At 41.3% G+C, this 16,215-nt stretch overlaps 1 protein-coding gene across 2 annotated transcripts in view; it reads left to right on the top strand.

Moving 5' to 3' along the window:
• Positions 1 to 16,215, top strand: part of LOC126187677 (transmembrane protein 245) — a 246,221-nt gene that overhangs the window by 214,382 nt on the left and 15,624 nt on the right. For both annotated transcript variants that reach the window (XR_007537772.1, XM_049928911.1), the window contains exons 13-14: positions 6,906 to 7,121; positions 7,340 to 7,396. Coding sequence is in view for 1 of the 2 variants with exons in the window: in XM_049928911.1 (XP_049784868.1) it covers positions 6,906 to 7,121; positions 7,340 to 7,352 (229 nt within the window). In the remaining variant the exon portion in view is untranslated. The remainder of the gene's footprint in view (positions 1 to 6,905; positions 7,122 to 7,339; positions 7,397 to 16,215) is intronic.

Below are 16,215 nucleotides of genomic sequence, written 5' to 3'. Positions count from 1 at the left end.
TATTTGTGTATAAGGAAGTGGCATCAATGGTTACAAGGATGGTTTCCGGGGGTAACAGACTGGGTAAGGATTCCAGGTGTTCGAGAAAGTGGTTGGTGTCTTTTTTCTGTGGGGGCTTGGTAACCAGCTACAGTGGGATGGCCGGGATAATTGGGTTTGTGAATTTTAGGTAGAAGGTAGGGGTTTTGGGTGTTGGTGGGGTCAGGAGGTTGATGGAGTCAGGTGAAAGGTTTTGTAGGGGGCCTAAGGTTCTGAGGATTCCTTGAAGCTCTGCCTGGACATCAGGAATGGGATTACCTTGGCAAACTTTGTAAGTAGTGTTGTCTGAAAGCTGACGCAGTCCCTCAGCCACATACTCCCGACGATCAGGTACCACGGTCGTGGATCCCTTGTCCGCCAGAAGAATGACGATGGATCGGTCAGCCTTCAGATCACGGATAGCCTGGGCTTCAGCAGTGGTGATGTTGGGAGTAGGATTAAGGTTTTTTAAGAAGGATTGTGAGGCAAGGTTGGAAGTCAGAAATTCCTGGAAAGTTTGGAGAGGGTGATTTTGAGGAAGAGGAGGTGGGTCCCGCTGTGACGGAGGATGGAACTGTTCCAGGCAGGGTTCAATTTGGTTAGTGTCTTGGGGAGTTGGATCATTAGGAGTAGGATTAGGATCATTTTTCTTCGTGGTAAAGTGATATTTCCAGCAGAGACTACGAGTGTAGGACAATCAAGTTCACCACAGGATCAACATACCTCAGCTTTAACCACCACTTTTTCGCCTTTTTTCACACCAGATCTTCAGTTGCCTTCTAGTTCACCTTTATCTCTCCCCATATATTTATATTTTTATTTTCATTTTCATTTCAGCCTCATGTTACACTTTCCACCTTCTAATACCATGTCGCCCTCACAACATCCCCACAACGACCCCATTAAGTTTTATTTACATTCCCTCCACAAACATGCCTTCGCCTTAGCCAGATTACGCTCCCATATTTTATTTTCTCAGGCTTGTCTGAAATTTGGCATTACCACCAAAGGCCTCACACTTAAAGTTCCCATCTCTGGCTGTAACCCTTCTTTCCATCAGTCCCTATACCAGTTCCAAACTGAACAATCCATTGCCCTCACCCACCTAATCCTTCACCTACACATCAATTCAGCCAATGAACACACCCGTCAATTCCTATACTTAATAAAAGTCCTCAGTCTTTCCTCTCCCACATCCACACCAGCTGTTCAGAGCATCCTCCTACAGGCCAACCGCAAATTAGAACAGCATGCCACCCTCCACCTCAAAAAACTATCCAATCTCCTGGTTTCCCACCTCCGGAAGGGCAACTCACTCACCCTTCACAACCTATCCAGCAAACCTCAACCTCCTCTCATTGCACACAGACCCAGTCTCTCCCATCTACTCAATCTCCAACTTCCAGCTCCACTCCCCCCAAAACCACATAATTCCAATCAACACAATCTTGAACCACAACACCCTAATTCAGCAGTTAACCTTTCCTCCAAACCTCTCTCCCAATCCGAAACCTCTGTCCTATCCAAAGGCCTCACCTTCAGCCCCACTCCCAGATTCAACCAAACAGCACTCGTCAAAGATTTACTGTCCTACACTCATAGTCTCTGCTGGAAATATCACTTTGCCATGAAGAAAAATGATCCTAATCCTACTCCTAATGATCCAACTCCCTAAGACACTATCCAAATTGAACCCTGCCTGGAACAGTTCCGTCCTCCGTCACAGCGGGACCCACCTCCTCTTCCTCAAAATCACCCTCTCCAAACTTTCCAGGAATTTCTGACTTCCAGCCTTGCCTCTCAATCCTTCTTAAAAAACATTAATCCTACTCCCAACATCACCACTGCTGAAGCCCAGGCCATCCGTGATCTGGAGGCTGACCGATCCATCGTGATTCTTCCGGCGGACAAGGGATCCACGACCATGGTACTTGATCGTCGGGAGTATGTGGCTGAGGGACTGCGTCAGCTTTCAGACAACACTACATACAAAGTTTGCGAAGGTAATCCCATTCCTGATATCCAGGCGGAGCTTCAAGGAGTCCTCAGAACCTTAGGCCCCCAGAAAAACCTTTCACCTGACTCCATCAACCTCCTGACACCACTGACACCCCGCACCCCTACCTTCTACCTTCTTCCTAAAATTCACAAACCCAATCATCCCGGCCGCCCCATTGTAGCTGGTTACCAAGCCCCCACAGAACGTATCTCTGCCTACGTAGATCAACACCTTCAACCCATTACATACAGTCTCCCATCCTTCATCAAAGACACCAACCACTTTCTCGACGCCTGCAATCCTTACCCAATCTGTTACCCCTGGAAGCCATCCTTGTAACCATTGATGCCACTTCCTTATACACAAATATTCTGCACGTCCAGGGCCTCGCTGCGATGGAGCACTTCCTTTCACGCCGATCACCTGCCACCGTACCTAAAACGTCTTTCCTCATTACCTTAGCCAGCTTCATTCTGACCCACACCTTCTTCACTTTCGAAGGCCAGACATACCAACAATTAGAGGGAACAGCCATGGGTATGGGTCTACCACAGAAGAACCCCAAAAGTGCCCCACTTATGACAGGATAGTTTCCGGGACTGGATCAGTCTCTGAATGTGGCTCTCTAGCAGGGATACGACTTCCTCAAATCCTGCCCTGAAATGAGAGCTATCCTTCATGAAATCCTCCCCACTCCACCAAGAGTGTCTTTCCGCTGTCCACCTAACCTTCGTAACCTCTTGGTTCATCCCTATGAAATCCCCAAACCACCTTCCCTACCCTCTGGCTCCTACTCTTGTAACCGCACCCGGTGTAAAACCTGTCCCATGCACCCTCCCAGCACCACCTACTCCAGTCCTGTAACCTGGAAGGTGTACACGATCAAAGGCAGAGCCATGTGTGAAAGCACCCACGTGATTTACCAACTGACCTGCATACATATTGATGCCTTCTATGTGGGAATGACTGCAAAATTAAAGATGTATATTGTGTATACCAACTGCACAACAGAAGCAGACATCACTAAATGTTAAACTGTAAGTTATTTTCATATTATTAATGCTGTTAAACTTATATCTACAATATACCATGTTTTAACACAATAATGTAATATCAACAGGCAAACAACTAAAAAACCTGATGTAAATGTCTGCTTGTGTCTGTGTATGTGCGGATGGATATGTGTGTGTCTGCAAGTGTATACCTGTCCTCCTTTCCCCTTAAGGTAAGTCTTTCCGCTCCTGGGATTGAAATGACTCCTTACCCTCTCCCTTAAAACCCACATCCTTTCGTCTTTCCCTCTCCTTCCCTTTTTCCTGATGAAGCAACCGTTGGTTGCGAAAGCTTGAATTTTGTGTGTATGTTTGTGTTTGTTTGTGTGTCTATCAACCTGCCAGCGCTTTCATTTTGTAAGTCACATCTTCAGGGACAAAGAGGAGAGACGATATGGCTACACTGTACACTCCCACAAACAACACTTTACCCACCCCCAGCCGTACCGCATCCCTCTCCCCTCCTTGCCCCAGTCTCCTCCTTACCCCCACCATCCAGATTGTTTTTCTCATCATGCTCAGTTGCTCACAGTCTGGTCCAGGCAGTCAGGAAAAGTAGTCATGTGTTTGTGAGCTGAATTTGCAATATAGTGTGTGTATGATGCCTATTTCAGAAGAAGGCCACCTGGCCAAAAGCTTACATGTTTAGCAGTCTTTTTGTTGTGCCTGTCTGCGACGTAACATCATCGCTATATGGAGAGTAGCAATCTGTCTTTTTCATAATATTGGCATTATTCCATCCTGGATTTTCCATCACATTATTTGTCTTTTATTTAAACGTTGATCTCCAGCATTGAGTATGGAAATAAGTAAATGAGTGTAAACCACCTAAAGTTGGATATAAGCCTGAAGCCGATCCTGTGTTAAATAAAATCACCTTCTGTTATGACCGGTAGCAGATATTATTCTGTATCCTATAAATACTAAGGTTTATGGTCCATTGGCATAGTAAATAATTTAAGCTTTATGCCAGTGCATATTCCACATATTTTCTTAATTTAAAATTCACTCATTGAAACTTATAATGGACTATTATCTCTACATACATGATCTAGCAGTAAAATGTGTGCTTGGAAACTGAGAAGTTGCTGGGTCAGATCTTATCAGACAACAAATTTTTCTGTCTTCGCGTTAGCCCAGCCTTCATCCCTCACTAACGCGAGGAGTCACAAAAAACAACACATGGTTTGGATTCCATTGTGAACTCTAAGTTCCCTTTCCCCAATTCGAAACTAGGGTAAGTTGGAGACACGCAAGCCATTGAAGTGGCATCCAATAGAAAGACTTTTACCAGGCCATTGAGCCACACGAAGTTATTATTATCAGCTATATACATAAATAAGTTTGTATGGAATCCTCAGAGCATGAGTCGTACTCGCAGTTGTCTGGTTTTTATTTACATGGTATGTCTAAAAAATTCAGTGAATGCTATCAGACAACAAACAGAACAAAAGATACTAAGAAGTTTTCTTTATTGCCCTTCAAAATAGTCGCTACAACACACTTTTGACAATGTTTGTACATGGGCTGTCACACGATCTTTGATGGCATTAACAGAATCTGCATAACATTGTAATATTGGTGTTTTTCGCCTCACAAACATTGGTATATGTTCAATAGTAAACACTTGATGGCCTGAAGTTATCAAACAATTGCTATGTAAAAGAAATGAACCATCGCATAGCAGCAACAGAATCTATTATTCTTTACGTTTACCACTCCTGCGCGGTGGCTGTAAATCTCTATGTACATATGTCGATTAATGATGTAAAAAGAATTCTGTTGTTTCAAGACAAATGAGGCCTTCAGCGCTTCGTCTTTTACTGTTTCTATTCCATGAAAGGCAGACACGGACTTGCTGCGTTCCACAATCTGTGTTTCATAATTTTTAGAAAATATTCTATAAATGTGCTAATTGTCATCTCAATCAGAGAACATATGTTTATGTAATTAATAACGAGCAGGCGCCATCAAGAGGACATTAATCTCAAGTATTGCCTGTTATGTGCTAAGCTTTTGTTAATACAACCAGCTATTGTAACTGTAATATAAAAAGGTACGTAGCATTTAAAAATGTGTGTTATGTATTAAGTGTGCTTATTTAGACAAATTATCCTTAAGTAACTCCATCTCCTCATTACTTGAATGTTAATCATTTTTTATCAGTTTATCTCCAGAACTTATGATCACACTGATGGACTGAATGCAGCATTGAGGCAGGTTGAACATTATCGTTTTCCTGTCATTTTTGAATCAATCCTTTTTAATTGTGTAGTGTTGTTTTTCTATTAAAGTCAGTAAATCTTTTGGTCCCTTTGTGTCGATCCAGGTATGACTGCATCACAGTCATGAAAACCTGCGGAAATGATAATGTTGCTTCCTGCCAATCTCAAATAAATTAATCTGCTGCTCTATGTCCGAAGTATGTCAGGTATTTAAAAAATATTTATCAGGTGAAATAATCATTACAGTCACTTGTTACAATAAGACAATACAATCAATCTCTGATTCTGTTGCCAAGTTACACACATAATTTCGTTATATCTTCAACGCTATATTTTTTATAACACTTCAACTTTCACCTTTCATGGCCACCTTCAAGTGGGAGCCAGATCAGGTAGTATGGAGGTTATTCAAGAACAGTTACCATCTTTGGCACCACGAATTGGTGCACACAGATAGTGCAGTGCATTGTGCAGGGGCATTGTCTTGGAGCAGCATCCTTTTTCCAGTCCTGTGCAACTCTGGCTGAACCCACTGCATATGCTGTAGCAATCAGTTCAAAATGGACTGCTGAAGTGTAGCATTAATGGTTTGACCTGCAGGAACAAATACCTTGTATATGATGCCATTGTTGTCAAAGAAGGCGATCAGTGTTTCTGTATTGGATATTTGCAGACAGCTTCCCCCCCCCCCCTCCCCCCCCCCCCCAAAAAAAAGAAAAAAACGGGAAGACAGTGAACACCATGACATCAATTGCCATTTCGATTCCATATGGAACTGGTAGCAGCAGGTCTCAATTCCTGTGATGGTGTTCAGAAGTAATGGATCCTGGTCACAAGTGGAAAGGAAATGAAATCACCAGCAGTTTCCTTCTGTTTTGCTTTCTACTCATCTGTGAGCTTGTGCGACACAAATCAGGAGCAGATCTCCCGCTTACCCAAATCGTTGTGGACAATGGTGTGCACCGTGACCTTGTTGATGCCCAAATCCTCCGCAGTCAATCTGAGAGTCTGTCGCCAATCTTGTGCCAGCATTTGTCACACTTTCTCGATCTTCTCTAGGGTTCTGCTTGTCGATGGCTGACCTGAACATGGATCATCCTCAGTTCTTTCATTCCCTTCATGGAAGCATTTAAACCATTAATAAACACGTTTTCTGCTCACGACTTCCCTCCTGTACACCTGCACCAACATTTCATGTGTCTCCATTGCAGTTTTTCCCAGTTTGTAGCAGAACTTGATGTTTACACATTGCACCATTCTGCTGCGACACTTCGTCTCACACTGACTATGTCCAGTTGTTGGTCACAGTCTTTTTTTACAGCCAGTCACATGCAGTACATGCCGTGTATTGATTCTCCTCTAGTCTCCGAAGACCCAAGCACATGCACGAAATTGCTATTCAGATATGACACCATTCACCGAGCTTTTTAGACACACCACATATTGCTCTTACTGTACATGGATAATGTAATTGTTTAATTGTATTTCTTTGCAGTGCTATCTTTGGTTAAAATGAAACTTAATTACTAGTGATCTTTTGTGCTATTTATAGGCACTTGTTTTTAATCAGTGTAAATATTTTAAAATTAATGTATATAATTGCAATTGCAGGACGGGGCACCCATATTTAACAGGTCTCTCAGTGGCAGGTGGAATTTTTTTGATGGGAGTGGAGGGTGCTATTGTGGGACCCATCCTGTTATGTGGCGTGTTCCTTGCAATTAATATGTCAAGTACACTAATGAATGAAGCGTCAAGTTCTGATACCCGCATTTCTGAACATCTGTGCCACATTACTGACATTAGTTCAATCAGTCATATAAGAAGGTAATTTATGTTCTCTTGAATGGAATGCACCCAAATAGCCAGTATAACAAGTAAAACCAACTAAAATTTATTTATATGATATGTATTTGTTAGTTCTGTTATTATTATTATTATTATTATTATTATTATTATTATTACTTTTTGTTGATGTTGTTTACTACTACTATGAAGCTAAGAAACATCTATTTGGCATTATAAATGCTCCCTTTTTATTTCAGCAAAACTCAGTGATGCAGTGTACTTGCCACATGTTGAAGTAGAATACAACAACCAAGGTGAGTAGTTCAGTTGACTCATTGTAAAGTTTCAATTTTTTTATTACTTTAACATTGTATTCATTACATGCATGGGGGTTTCTATCATGAATCAGCTTCAGAATCTTGGGTTTGTGACCACATTATTGTGTAACTTATTCCACTCTTTTTGCCATTGTTGTATATGATCTTCTATTAATTAGTTTTGTTTTGTATGTCTGATAAAGGACTTAGTCCAGAAGTTGAATAATACCTAATTGTATTTTTCATTGTGCCTGTTACCTGTCAACAACTTCTGTATAGTGAGTTGTTGTTGATCCTTTCCTTGATGTTGCTATTTCCTTAACAGATTTTCTATTGTTTGATTTCACTCTAAAATCAGATATATTAATATTTCTTCTGCACCTTATTATAAATTGGAAAATGCATTATAAAACTCATTACTTGTGACTGAATGAATGTTGGAATTGACTCTTTATTGAGAGTTACTTTTATTTGAATATTATTCGGAAATATTTTGAATGAGGAGGAGGTTGCTGCCATGGCATCATGCTACTCTTATGATGCCCTGCAGTGATTAAGAATTATCAGGCAAGCAGCCTCCCAACATGAACTGTGAGTGTTGTTACGGTCTTACAGCATCCCAACTATCAATAGTATCATACCTACAGACCAATAGAGATATAAAGGCTGCCCCTGGGACCATAGCTGCAAACATCATGATACGTGGACTCATTTTATCTGCTGTAAGGCATAGGTATCACAGAAATAGCCCAACACCATTAAAGGTGAAACTTCCTGGCAGATTAAAACTGTGTGCCCGACCGAGACTCGAACCCGGGACCTTTGCCTTTCGCGGGCAAGAGTGAACATTCAAGAAAAGGTACTCCAGCGCTCAAATGCACAGTATGCTTGAAACAAAGAGTGCATCAACAAACTGGGCATGAGTGCAGAACATGTAAGAAATCACCAAGTGTAGTGCCATGTTTACTGAACACAAAGATTTAGTATCTACGGGAAACTGTAGAAGAAGGATGAAATTACATAGCTACTTCTCTAAAATTAATTGAGAACAAAAGTACCCTACCTGTCAAAAAGTGAAATACCTAGAAGAAATGGTTGGATGTCAATGTAAATTCGTACACGTACACACTAGTGGTGGATATGTAAATGATTAAGAGTTATGATACCAGAGAAGGAAGGCTGCTACTCACCATATAGCGGAGATGCTGAGTCGCGATAGTCACAAATGCAACTTGCACACACATCTGCAGTCTCAGTGGTTTCAGCTCTCTGAGACTGCAGACGTGTGTGCATGTGTGTGTGTGTGTGTGTGTGTGTGTGTGTGTGTGTGTGTCTATTGCTGACAAAGGTCTTAATGGCCGAAAGCTTTAATTGTGTGAATATTTTTATTGTGCCTATTGCCCTCCATGAACCATGGACCTTGCCGCTGGTGGGGAGGCTTGCATGCCTCAGCAATACAGATGGCCGTACCGTAGGTGGATGATTGACTGATCTGGCCTTGTAACAATAACCAAAACGGCCTTGCTGTGCTGGTACTGCGAACAGCTGAAAGCAAGGGGAAACTATAGCCGTAATTTTTCCTGAGGGCATGCAGCTTTACTGTATGGTTAAATGATAATGGCGTCCTCTTGGGTAAAATATTCCGGAGGTAAAATAAGTCCCCCATTCAGATCTCCGGGTGGGGCTACTCAAGAGGACGTTGTTATCAGGAGAAAGAAAACTGGCGTTCTACGGATCGGAGCGTGGAATGTCAGATCCCTTAATTGGGCAGGTAGGTTAGAAAATTTAAAAAGGGAAATGGATAGGTTAAAGTTAGATAAAGTGGGAATTAGTGAAGTTCGGTGGCAGGAGGAACAAGACTTTAGGTCAGGTGAATACAGGGTTATAAATACAAAATCAAATAGGGGTAATGCAGGAGTAGGTTTAATAATGAATAAAAAAAATAGAAGTGTGGGTAAGCTTATTACAAACAGCATAGTGAATGCATTATTGTGGCCAAGATAGACACAAAGCCCACGCCTACTCCAGTAGTACAAGTTTATACGCCAACTAGCTCTGCAGATGATGAAGAAATTGATGAAATATATGATGAGATAAAAGAAATTATTCAGATAGTGAAGGGAGACGAAAATTTAATAGTCATGGGTGACTGGAATTCGAGTGTAGGAAAAGGGAGAGAAGGACACATAGTAGGTGAATATGGATTGGGGGTAAGAAATGAAAGAGGAAGCCGTCTGTTAGAATTTTGCACAGAGCATAACTTAATCATAGCTAACACTTGGTTCAAGAATCATAAAAGAAGGTTGTATACATGGAACAATCCCGGAGATACTAAAAGGTATCAGATAGATTATATAATGGTAAGACAGAGTTTTAGGAACCAGGGTTTAAATTGTAAGACATTTCCAGGGGCAGATGTGGACTCTGACCACAATCTATTGGTTATGAACTGCAGATTAAAATCGAAGAAACTGCAAAAAGGTGGGAATTTAAGGAGCTGGGACCTGGATAAACTGATTAAACCAGAGGTTGTGTAGAGTTTCAGTGAGAGCATAAGGGAACAACTCACAGCAGTGGGGGAAAGAAGTACAGTAGAAGAAGAATGGGTAGCTCTGAGGGATGAAGTAGTGAAGACAGCAGAAGATCAAGTAGGTAAAAAGACGAGGGCTAGTAGAAATCCTTGGGTAACAGAAGAAATATTGAATTTAATTGATGAAAGGAGGAAACATATAAATGCAGTAAATGAAGCAGGCAAAAAGGAATACAAACATCTCAAAAATGAGATCGACAGGAAGTGCAAAATTGCTAAGCAGGGATGGCTAGAGGACAAATGCAAGGATGTAGAGGCTTATCTCACTAGGGGTAAGATAGATACTGCCTACAGGAAAATTAAAGACACCTTTGGGGAAAAGAGAACCACTTGTATGAACATCAAGAGCTCATATGGAAACCCAGTCCTAACCAAAGAAGGGAAAGCAGAAAGGTGGAAGGAGTATATAGAGGGTCTATACAAGGGCGATGTACTTGAGGACAATATTATAGAAATGGAAGAGAATGTAGATGAAGATGAAATGGGAGATACGATACTGCGTGAAGAGTTTGACAGAGCACTGAAAGACCTAAGCCGAAACAAGGCCCCGGGAGTAGACAACATTCCATTAGAACTACTGATGGCCTTGGGAGAGCCAGTCCTGACAAAACTCTACCATCTGGTGAGCAAGATGTATGAGACAGGCGAAATACCCTCAGACTTCAAGAAGAATATAAAAATTCCAATCCCAAAGAAAGCAGGTGTTGACAGATGTGAAAATTACCGAAGTATCAGTTTAATAAGTCACAGCTGCAAAATACTAATGCGAATTATTTACAGACGAATGGAAAAACTGGTAGAAGCCGACCTCGGGGAAGATCAGTTTGGATTCCGTAGAAATGTTGGAACACGTGAGGCAATACTGACCTTACAACTTATCTTAGAAGCTAGATTAAGGAAAGGCAAACCTACGTTTCTAGCATTTGTAGACTTAGAGAAAGCTTTTGACAATGTTGACTGGAATACTCGCTTTCAAATTCTAAAGGTGGCAGGGGTAAAATACAGGGAGCGAAAGGCTATTTACAATTTGTACAGAAACCAGATGGCAGCTATAAGAGTTGAGGGGCATGAAAGGGAAGCAGTGGTTGGGAAGGGAGTGAGACAGGGTTGTAGCCTCTCCCCAATGTTATTCAATCTGTATGTTGAGCAAGCAGTAAAGGAAACAAAAGAAAAATTCGGAGTAAGCATTAAAATCCATGGAGAAGAAATAAAAACTTTGAGGTTCGCCGATGACATTGTAATTCTGTCATTTAGCAAAGGACTTGGAAGAGCAGTTGAACAGAATGGACAGTGTCTTGAAAGGAGGATATAAGATTAACATCAACAAAATCAAAACGAGGATAATGGAATCTAGTTGAATTAAATCGGGTGATGCTGAGGGAATTAGATTAGGAAATGAGACACTTAAAGTAGTAAAGGAGTTTTGCTATTTGGGGAGCAAAATAACTGATGATGGTTGAAGTAGAGAAGATATAAAATGTAGACTGGCAATTGCAAGGAAAGCATTTCTGAAGAAGAGAGATTTATTAACATCGAGTATAGATTTAAGTGTCAGGAAGTCGTTTCTGAAAGTATTTGTATGGAGTGTAGCCATGTATGTAAGTGAAACATGGACAATAAATAGTTTGGACAGGAAGAGAATAGAAGCTTTTGAAATGTGGTGCTACAGAAGAATGCTGAAGATTAGATGGGTTGATCACATAACCAATGAGGAGGTATTGAATAGAATTGGGGAGAAGAGGAGTTTGTGGCACAACGTGACGAGAAGAAGGGACTGGTTGTTAGGACACGTTCTGAGGCATCAAGGGGTCACAAATTTAGCATTGGAGGGCAGTGTGGAGGGTAAAAATCGTAGAGGGAGACCAAGAGATGAATACACTAAGCAGATTCAGAAGGATGTAGATTGCAGTAGGTACTGGGAGATGAAGAAACTTGCACAGGGTAGGGTAGCATGGAGAGCTGCATCAAAGCAGTCTCAGGACTGAAGACCACAACAACAACATCGCGACTCAGCATCTCCGCTATATGGTGAGTAGCAACTTTCCTTCTCTGGTATTGTTACATTCCATCCTGGATGTTCCATTGTTTGATTAAGAGTTACTGTTCTCTGTGACAATTATAAACAGCCATCAGAGTGCATCAGTGTTGTACATGTATAGTGTTGTTAACCGGGCATCGTAAGGTATATATGGTGCATGAACAACTTTAGAAGTAGAGGGATCACTAGGAAGGACGCAGGGATGTCCCTTACTCTTGTGAGGCAGTGTTATCAATACCTGACAGAGTTTGAAAGGGGTGTCATTGTGGCTTTCCATCTGTCCATCTCATCAGTATCTGGATTTGTAGAACTTTCACTTGTGAGAGTGGCATGAAGTTGGACAGCATAAAATGTCCTTGCATTGTGTTTTTGCCACCATGGACAACCATCATTGATGAGTATAGTAGCAACCTGGGGAGAAGCCCCATTCTTTCTGTGTGTTGGAGAGACACTCAATGTTACTCCTGGTGTCATTATGTGGGGTCCTTTGGATATGTCTTCAGGTCACAGCAGGTGGTGATTTAGGGAATTCTGACAGCACTAAAATGCATCATGGACATCCTACATCCTAATGTATGTGATCGTATTGCTATGTCATTTTTTCAACCTGACAGTGCTCGTCCACACATGGAACATGCTTCTGTAAGCTGTCAGTGTGATGTTGATGTACTCCTACGACCAAAAAGATCCCCAGATCTGTCCCCAACAGAACATATCTGGGACCAGCTCAGATGTCAACTGTGTCTCAGTGCCACTGTCCAAGATATCAAGGACTAGCTACAACTGTTATGGTCCACCTTGCCTTGAGAAGATACAGCGGCTTTGCAGTACCATTCCCACCTGATCAGTGCATGTGTAGAGGCTAGAGGGGCTACATTGTCATACCAATAAGTAGAATCACACTACTAAGTTCTTTGTAAATTTGACATTATATTGTAATAACTGAAAAATTGTCACACACCCTCTCATCCCTTGAAGTTTCATTCCTTTTCCTTGTACCCTTCTGGATGCTCTTTTGTCACACATTGGAAAATAATGATGTTAGTAATAATATATTTTTAGCCGCAAAGCCTGGATCAATGGAAAGGATGGGAAATATGTACAGAAAGTGTTAAAGTTATTTGAACTCTTGAAAGTTCCTGACATTGAAACTCCTTTCCATAAGAATTGCATACAGACTACATATTGTAGATGTTATATTTATTTTTTAGATGACATACAAAAAATTAGAAACATGGTGTACATTGCGTCAATGAAGCTAAGTTGCACCTAAATGTCAATTTCCAATGCATAAGTGTTATTTGGAAACAAACAAAAAATGCTCAGAAACCTTGACTCTTCGTTTTAGAAGGTTTCTATAGGAAATTTTTTTGGACTTTTGTGGTCGGAGGAAATGGTAAACATCCAAATAATTTCACAGTACATAGACATCTTTCCTTGAAAGTGTTTTGCAGAAGTGTTATTGTGATATAGTGATGGCATTAAGGAACAGTTTGGTGTTTTGGATTATACATTCCTTATTCATTCAAAAAACTAAAAATGATGCATAGTAAATCAAAGAAAGCTCAGGTGTGGTCAAATGTTTCAGGTGACAGGAAGTGATTTTAAATTAAAGCATTACTTTGATTAATTGCTGCAGTGCATGGATGGTGGCATCTGTGCTTTAAAACTGTTTACACAGGGTACTTACTACAGGTGAACAATCTGGTCACATGTGACAAAGCACTCACTTTACTATAGTCTCAAAAACAGCATCATGAAATTATCAGTTAGCTCTTGTGAAACGGATTCAGTAAAATGGAGCAAAAATGTTCTTGTTGTGATTCATAATAAAATACAGTGTATTAGAGTGATATGGCATATGGTCAGTGTAGTCCTTTCATCTGTAAACGGTAAACGATGTAGTATAACTGAATAAAATCATCTCGGTTTTCAAGCTATGGCAGTTCAAATAAAATTCTCAAGCTCTTCATGGCAATCTTCACCGTCTTTTTCAGGAGTGCAACCACTGTCTTCTGGGACTGTGACAATTTTCCACTTATATGGGCACAATTGCAACCTCAGTCACAATTAGAGGGGGCCAAAACTATGCATGAACAGAAGGTGAGTTGGGCAGCTCAAAGCAGCTCTGGCCCACCTTGGAAACAAGTGATGTCAGGTGGCATGAGAGGCCAACGCCATGTATGAAACTGCCACCGACTGATGACCTCCGCTGTTAAGTCCCATAGTGCTCAGAGCCATTTGAGCCAAACTGCCACTCCTGGCTCCCTACAAGTGTCCACCTTTGCTTCCTTTCAATACCCAACCGCCCCCCCCCCCCCCCCAAAAAAAAAAAGCCACCCTCTCTCCATACTAAGTGTGTACCCATGGTCTCTGTTGAAATTGTTGCTGTTTATTGTAATCTCAGCTGCCTCCTCTATAACAAAAGGATGGCAAGCCACCATTCTTTGATTTTTAGCTGAGCAGAAGGCTAGCTTGGTCATTAAGTGTAAAGGAAACTGACACACTGATTGGTACTTGAACATCTATAATTTTCACCACCTTGTACACAAGAAAGCTGTACTGAACACATTAATTCACAGAGCAAAAGTTATTTCTGATGAAGACCGCCTACAGTGTGAATTGCAGTGCTTGAGACATGTTCAGAGGTAATGGTTAGAGCAAGAGAGACAGTGCAAACACTTTCAGGTGCCAGTGGAAAAAGTGGCCTTGTGAATCAGCAGAAGGGACCAAGCTGCTATTTTCCTACCATATCATGTGACAACGAGCAGCAAGTTAGAGCATGTGCTGCAGTGGCATGGACTGAGATCAGTGTTCTGCCCTGCCCTTGAGGTATGAGATATGCTGCGCCATGTAAAGACAACATACCTAGTGTGTGTAGTATCCCTTGCAAATCATACAGCATCTACATAGATCAGACAATCCATACGACTTCAGAGTGTTGCACTGAGCACAATTGACATGTTAAAACAAAGGGAGCTATACAAGTTGGCCATATATGAGCATTGCATGGAAAATGGACGTAAAATATAGTTTGAACACATGAGAGTCTTGGCTTATGCATGAACATATTCTGTAATAAAGGAGGTGGCTGAGATTAGAATGAATAGCAACAATTTCAACAGAGATCAGGGGTACACACTTAGTAGGGCAGGAGAATAGGCTTTGGATATTGAAAGGAAGAAAATATGGATGCTTGACACTTGTAGGGAGGTAGGAGCTATGATTTTAAATGGTGCTGGCCCCTTGTGCCACCTGGCATTGCTTGTTCCCATGTCAGGCCAGAGCTGCTTTTAGCTGCCCAACTCACCTTCCACACACACGTCATTTCAGCCCTCTCTAATTGGTGTCAGAGGTTGGTGGAAAACTGTACCAGCCCTGGCAATCAGTGGTTTTACTCCTGACTGGGATGGCACGAATTGCCATAGAAACCTTGAGAATTTTATTTGAGTTGATGAGGCTTGAAAATCAAGAATATTTTATCCAGGCATGCTGCTGCAAAATACTCTGTGGTTGTAGTATGACATTTGACCGGTGGCGAGGGGGGGTTAGAACTGCGGCTTATTTTATACTGTCTTGAGTTAGTACAGTGAGGAATACATTGAAAGGAGCAGGTATAAAGGAGCAGCATTGTACTGCTTAGGTAAAACTAAAGAGCATGTTGTTATTGTGTTGAAAATGTCCGTAAAACTGTAATTATTAGTCAAGAAAACAGTTGTAAAAAATCTATGAGTTTAGGCAATAATTGATATGCAGAGGCATTTCAAAATTAGAAACTTTGTGTCCAATTAACTTAAACTCACACAATGTATTTTTGTTGTATCATTGTTGACAAAACTCGAGAGACAGTCGGAATAGCCACTTGCTCTAGAAAATATTCAACAAGGAGTGAGTTAAACCATGCAAGTAACACTGCCCCAAGTAGCAGCCCAAGTCCAAGGCCCTAAGTGCGCAGGTAGCAAAATTACCAATAAAGATGCAGTGGTCAACCCAGCTGGTAGCAGGTACTTCTGCTGCAGTCAGTGTACACGGTGCACATTAATGAAACTGACAAACTGCAGGGATGTATTTCTGACAGAAAATGGGGGAAAAGAGGTCCTGTGAGAATGTGCCCGGAAATACATAGTTGCCATGGCAGATGGCAGTGTTGAGAAACAGCTGAAATCATTAATATTGAGCATGATGTAA

The sequence above is a fragment of the Schistocerca cancellata genome, chromosome 5 (genome assembly GCF_023864275.1).
Source record: "Schistocerca cancellata isolate TAMUIC-IGC-003103 chromosome 5, iqSchCanc2.1, whole genome shotgun sequence".
Classification (NCBI taxonomy): domain Eukaryota; kingdom Metazoa; phylum Arthropoda; class Insecta; order Orthoptera; family Acrididae; genus Schistocerca; species Schistocerca cancellata.
The sequence above is the reverse complement of the archived record's forward strand: the minus strand, read 5'-3'. Positions and strand labels throughout refer to the sequence as shown.